Below are 6,047 nucleotides of genomic sequence, written 5' to 3'. Positions count from 1 at the left end.
AAAACCCAACAATCATATGACCCCCTATGAGCAAGCACTTTGGTGACAGTGGGAAGGAAAAACTCCCTTTTAACAGGAAGAAACCTCAAGGAGAACCAGGCTCAGGGAGGGGCGGGGCCATCTGCTGTGATTGGCTGGGGTGAGAGAAGGAAGACAGGATAAAGACATGCTGTGGAAGAGAGACAGAGGTTAATAACAGATATGATTCAATGCAGAGAGGTCTGTTAACACATAGTGAGTGAGAAAGGTGACTGGAAAGGAAAAACTCAATGTATCATGGGAATCCCCGGCAGCCTACGTCTATTGCAGCCTGAAGGGGCCTGAAAACTGAAGGCTCTCCCTCCCATTCTACTTGTAAATACTCTAGGAACAACAAGTAGGCCTGCAGTGTGAGAGCGAAGTGCTCTAATAGGGTGATATGGTACTACAAGGTCATTACGATAAGATGGGGCCTGATTATTTAAGACCTTGTATGTGAGGAGCAGGATTTTGAATTCTGGATTTAACAGGAAGCCAAAACAGGAGAAATATTCTCTCTCTTTCTAGTCCCTGTCAGGACTCTTGCTGCAGCATTTTGGATTAGCTGAAGGCTTTTCATTGAGCTTTTAGGACTTCCTGATAATAATGAATTACAGTCGTCCAGCCTGGAAGTAATAAATGCATGAACTAGTTTTTCAGCATCACTCTGAGACAGGATATTTCTAACTTTAGAGATGTTGCACAAATGGAAGAAAGCAGTCTTCTTTTTTTTAATTGTTTATTTTATTTTCATTTACTGAACACGGGACAGACTTGACTGGGGAAAAGAAAAGGGAGAAAGAAAGAGGGAAAGAAAAAGAGCAGGGAAGAGGAATGGTGATAAAGGGCAAAAACCAACAAAACAAACAGACAAAAAATACAGATATCAATCACCTGGATCACCTGTTGAGAAAGAAAAAAGAGAAAACAAGCAAAGAAAAAGAGAGCAATACAATAAACAACATCATGATGATATATGGGAATATAACAGTAAATACTAAATATTAGACATTATTGTGCAGCACATAAGATCGACAGTGCACAGTGTGCTTTGAGGTAGGAGCCAAAAAGGGTGTAGTTTGTGTGTGAGCACCCGTGTGTACACCTGTGAGCATGAGCGTGCTTGTATTTAAAAGGTTCCTTCATGTAATGATCTGCTAGAGGGTGTGGGGGGCCACAGCCCCGTCCTCCAGGGCATGAAGCAGGTATGGAGGAGATCCAGGCTCCAGACATCCAGAGGCCCAAAGAGCAAAGGAGACCAAGGAAGACAAGCAGCCACCGGGAGTGAGCTGGTGCGTACCTGGACGCCCATCCCCGGACACAAAGAACCACCAATGCACTGATGTCTGAGGGCGTCTGCCACTGGCAGGGGGAGTGGTGGGGGGAGATAGGCCTCCATGGAGGGCCTGAGATGTCCCCAGAGAGGTGGCGTCTGATACCCAACCTGACATATAGACACAAACAAACAGGCACACACAGATACAAACATCCATTCCCACCTTCCTGCTCTCATATGCAAGTCTTACATACTTGTTTAATATGTGCGTTGAAGGACATGTCCTGGTCAAAAATGACTCCAAGGTTCCTCACAGCGTTACTGGAGGCCAAGGTAATGCCATCCAGAGTAAGAATCTGGTTAGATACCATATTTCTAAGCTTTTCAGGGCCGAGTACAATAACCTCAGTTTGATCTGAATTAAGAAGCAGAAAGTTAGCGGCCATCCAGGTCTTTATGTCTTTAAGACATTCCTGCAGTTTAACTCATTGGTGTGTGTTATCTGGCTTCATGGACAGATAGAGCTGGGTGTCATCTGCATAGCAGTGTAAATGTATGCTATGTCTTCTAATGATGCTGCCTAAGGGAAGCATGTATAATGTAAACAGAATTGGTCCTAGCACTGAACCCTGTGGAACTCCATAATTAACCTCAGTGTGTGAAGAGGACTCTCCATTTACATGAACAAACTGGAGTCTATTAGATAGATATGATACAAACCACTGCAGTGCAGTACCTGTAATACCTACAGCATGTTCTAATCGCTCTAATAGGATATTATGGTCGACAGTATCGAACGCTGCACTGAGGTCTAGCAGGACAAGCACAGAGATGAGTCCACTGTCAGAGGCCATAAGAAGATCATTTGTAACCTTCACTAAAGCTGTTTCTGTGCTGTGCTGAGCTCTGAAACCTGACTGAAACTCTTCAAATAAACCATTCCTCTGAAGATGATCTGTTAGCTGTTTGACAACTACTCTTTCAAGGATGTTTGATATGAAAGGAAGGTTGGAGATTGGCCTATAATTAGCTAAGACTGCTGGGTCTAGAGATGCTTTTTGAGTAAAGGTTTAACTACAGCCAGCTTGAAGGCCTGTGGTACATAACTGATTATTAGAGATAGGTTGATCATATTTAAGATCGAAGAATTAATTAATGGCAGGACTTCTTTGAGCAGTTTTGTAGGAATGGGGTCTAAAAGACACGTTGATGGTTTGGAGGAAGTAATTATTGAAGTTAACTCAGAAAGATCAATTGGAGAAAAAGAGTCTAAATGAATATCAATGGTACTAAGAGTAGCTGTAGATAATATGACATCTGTGGGATGGTTATTGGTAATTTTTTCTCTAATGACTAAAATTTTATTTGTGAAGAAGTTCATGAAGTCATTACTAGTTAACGTTAAAGGGATGGTTGGCTCAACAGAGCTCTGACTGTTTGTCAGCCTGGCCACAGTGCTGAAGAGAACCTGGGGTTGTTCTTATTTTCTTCAATCAGTGATGAGCCACTTAATAATTGATCAACAAATCAATGAACTCTGCCTTACAGAAACCTGGTTACAGCAGGATGATTATGTTAGTTTAAATGAATAAACCCCCCCACGAGTCATACTAACTGTCATAAACCTCAAAGCACAGAGGTGGCAGCAATATTCCTGACCAGCTTATTAATCAACCAAAGACCAAGACAGACATTCAATTCATTTGAAAGTCTGATGCTCAGCCCTGTCCACCCCAGCTGGAAAACTCAGAAACCAGTCTGTGATTATCTATCGTCCACCTCGGCCTTACTCAGAGTTTCTGTCTGACTTCTCAGACTTTTCATCTGATTTAGTGCTCAGCTCAGATACAATAATCAATGTGGGTGATTTTAACATCTTCTTCTAACATATAGTATAGAAACTGAACATTTAGTGGTGTTTCCTGAAAACCCTCTCTTGTCTGAACATTTCCTGATAACGCTGGTTTTTATATAACAGTTTATATAATAAAAACCTGCTACCACCGCCGAGTTGGCCCCGTGTGCCCCCCAAGAGGCACCTGATAACAAGCTGCTGTGATTAGAAGCGAAGGCAGAAACTTGCACAGCAAATACGATCTGTGATGTTTTTGTTCCGTGTTGCATTAAATGTGCTGTCATAAATAACTGATGAGGACATGTTGGAATAGGTAGGGAGGAGTTGTCTTTCCTTTCCTCACAGGGAGATGTCCACTCCTGGAGATGTAAGATGAGCCAAGGGCTGGACTACGTCGCAAATAAGGGAGAAGCCAAGTCTAAACAGTGGCTACGCCTCAACTTTTTAACCAGTCATATTAGAATTCTGTTTGTGTGTCTCATAATAAAAGTGCTTGCTGCTTGTGTGCAGTGGCCTTTCTATGTCTGGACAGAAGGAGGTCTGTGGCGCCTTGTAAAATTAACTTGAAACTTGTAATTAACTAATTACATTAACTAACTGTGTAATACATTTTGAAAACGTATACTTTGAGTTTATTTGTCTTTTCTCAAAAAGAAAAATAACCCAACAGTGTGTGTAATCTGCTCAGTGTAACCCGAAGATGTATTTATACGTGAATCACTGAATTAAGAAGGACAAAGACCATAAAAAAGTTTTGCTTTTCTCCTGAACACAAAGGGTTAGAATTATCACTACTAATGACTTAGGTGCATTTTAAACTGAGCCAGACTATTTGTTATTCGCTGCTTCCAGGATTTATGTATGGCTAGGCCAACCTGATTCTGGCACTGAGGAACACCAGACAAGTCCAACGTGACAAAACTCTTCTCGAGTTCAACACATTTCATTCACCAAATGCTCGATGTCTCAAATGAAAATGAATAACAGGAGAAAATGACACCTTCACGAGTAGGTCAGAGTTTTTCAGATTTTCTGTGTTTTATTGAGGACTAGCTTGGTGCTGAAACCTCTCATATGTGACATGCTCAGTTGGCAGCGATGGTCTGGTCGATCCAGGCACGCAGCTTGGTGACACGGGCATAGACTGCAGGAGTGGAGGTAGAGCAAGTTGAGCTTCCCCAGGACACAATACCAACCAGAGTCCAGGCTCCAGATTTCTCACAGACCAGAGGACCACCAGAGTCACCCTGAGAAATAAGAATAAATAAGACATTATAAAAAGCTAAATGGTAAATGGACTGGTTTTCTACATTATCTGAGCACTCAAAGCACTTTACACAACTTGCCTCATTCACCCATTCGGCCACACCCTTTTGTCAATGCTCTTTTGATGCATCGGAGCGCAGCTTTGTATGTTGCCGAAGGATATTTGGCATGCAGACTTTAGCAACCAGGGCTCAAATTGTAATTGTAATTGATGGAGGTCCCACTCACCATGCAGGAGGAGACTCCAGAGGCTCCAGCGCAGATCATCAGATCAGTGACTTGGCTGCCCCAGTAAGACTGGCAGTTAGTGTTGGTCAGCAGGGGCAGGGCAGCCTGCTGCAGACGGGGTGGTGTGTTGGCAGCTGCAACACACACACAAACACATCAGACATTAGAGACTTTTTTATCATGCTCTATCATTCCTCGTGTTTTAGCACAACTGTTAAAGCTCCACCTGGTGGTCTCATTACAGTCCAAACCCACTTACGGTATATGTGATTGTTTGGAATGAATCCCTATCTAATAATTGTTTAACCGATCAGTGTCTACGAGGACATAATAACAAAGAATAACAGGTGGGTGAGCTCTTACCGTTGTAGCGGGTCAGACCCCAGCCAGTGGTCACACACTTCAAGCCTCCGGGGAAGTTGTCGGAAGTCTCGGCCACACAAACTGGGGAAACACGTGTGCCCAGTTGGGCAGGGGTGGCCAGCTTGATGAGTGTGATGTCGTTGTTGATGGTGTAACTGTTGTAGTTGGGGTGCCTGAACACCTGTTGGGAAGTGACATCGTTATGAGCGGCCAACAAACCCTGACATGTAGCTATGCGATGAAAGCTGATGCAGTGTTTCACCCACCTTGCCGGGAGCCAGGGTCTGGATGTTCTCGGCATTGGAGGAACGGTCGTGCTCTCCGAGGATCACACGGTCGGAGGTCCTGCACAGAAAAGAACAGAAGCATGTGGGCATTTCTGAGATCACCACATTACCTGAAAACTGTTTTTACTTAGTTTTATTCTACCCCAGATACACAGCAATGCCCTCTAAACAAGGATTCTCCTCATCAAACATGACTCTACGTCTTAATTGGAGTTTTCAGTCAAAACCAGCTTAAAGTTACCTGATGGTGCAGTGAGCAGCTGTCACCACCCAGTTCTCATTGATGAGAGAACCACCACAGAAATGGAAGCCGGTGTAGTCCTGTTACAGCAAAATGAACATCAACGGTTAGACATTTCCATCTGATTGTGTGGTGAGCTGTGACAGCGTCTTTGTTTCTTCATTTACCTGGAGGGACACCTGCCAGGGCCAGGAGTGAGGCACTGCCTCCTCACCGTTCACAATGCGGGCGTAACCGGTGATGACAGGACGGATGGCGGGAACTCCGCACCCTGGTGACATCAGAACATCAGGATTATGCCATTAATGAAAATAAAATTTATGTAACTGTCACATTGGCACTAACTGTAAAATTAAACAACATGTTTCACCCAATGAGCTATAACCTTAAAGAGTTTGTCTCACCGTAGGCGGTGCCAATGAAGGCGAGACAGGAGAGGATCCACAGGAAGGCCATGGCTAGATCATGTCAGGGCAACCTATTGGAGGAGCTTTTATACAACAGGGATATGGT

The 6,047-nt window shown here is 43.7% G+C and overlaps 1 protein-coding gene across 1 annotated transcript; it reads right to left on the bottom strand.

The window, feature by feature from the left end:
- Positions 1-4,162: 4,162 nt before the first annotated feature.
- LOC146582756 (chymotrypsin A-like) lies at positions 4,163-6,047 on the bottom strand. Its single transcript, XM_085286702.1, has 7 exons — positions 5,939-6,047; positions 5,702-5,805; positions 5,535-5,614; positions 5,273-5,351; positions 5,007-5,187; positions 4,644-4,777; positions 4,163-4,396 (listed from the first exon to the last, which is right to left on the bottom strand). The coding sequence occupies exons 1-7, from the start codon at positions 5,988-5,990 to the stop codon at positions 4,235-4,237; spliced, it is 792 nt and encodes a 263-aa protein (XP_085142828.1). The 5' UTR covers positions 5,991-6,047; the 3' UTR covers positions 4,163-4,234.

Source organism: Mchenga conophoros, linkage group LG1 (assembly GCF_057382185.1).
Source record: "Mchenga conophoros isolate Kocher_MC1m ecotype Shallow Benthic linkage group LG1, M_conophoros_male_GT1.1, whole genome shotgun sequence".
Taxonomy (NCBI): Eukaryota; Metazoa; Chordata; class Actinopteri; order Cichliformes; family Cichlidae; genus Mchenga; species Mchenga conophoros.
Note: the sequence above shows the minus strand (reverse complement) of the source record. Positions and strands in the feature narration are given on the sequence as shown.

What these genes read in the sequence shown, in the direction of transcription:
- LOC146582756 (XM_085286702.1), bottom strand. Translation starts at nt 5,990, where the DNA reads ATGGCCTTCCTGTGGATCCTCTCCTGTCTCGCCTTCATTGGCACCGCC. An exon ending in CTTCATTGGCACCGCCTACG is followed by an intron (nt 5,806 to 5,938) that starts GTGAGACAAACT and finishes TGATGTCACCAG; the next exon opens with GGTGCGGAGTTCCCGCCATC. An exon ending in GCTGCTCACTGCACCATCAG is followed by an intron (nt 5,352 to 5,534) that starts GTAACTTTAAGC and finishes TTTTCTGTGCAG; the next exon opens with GACCTCCGACCGTGTGATCC.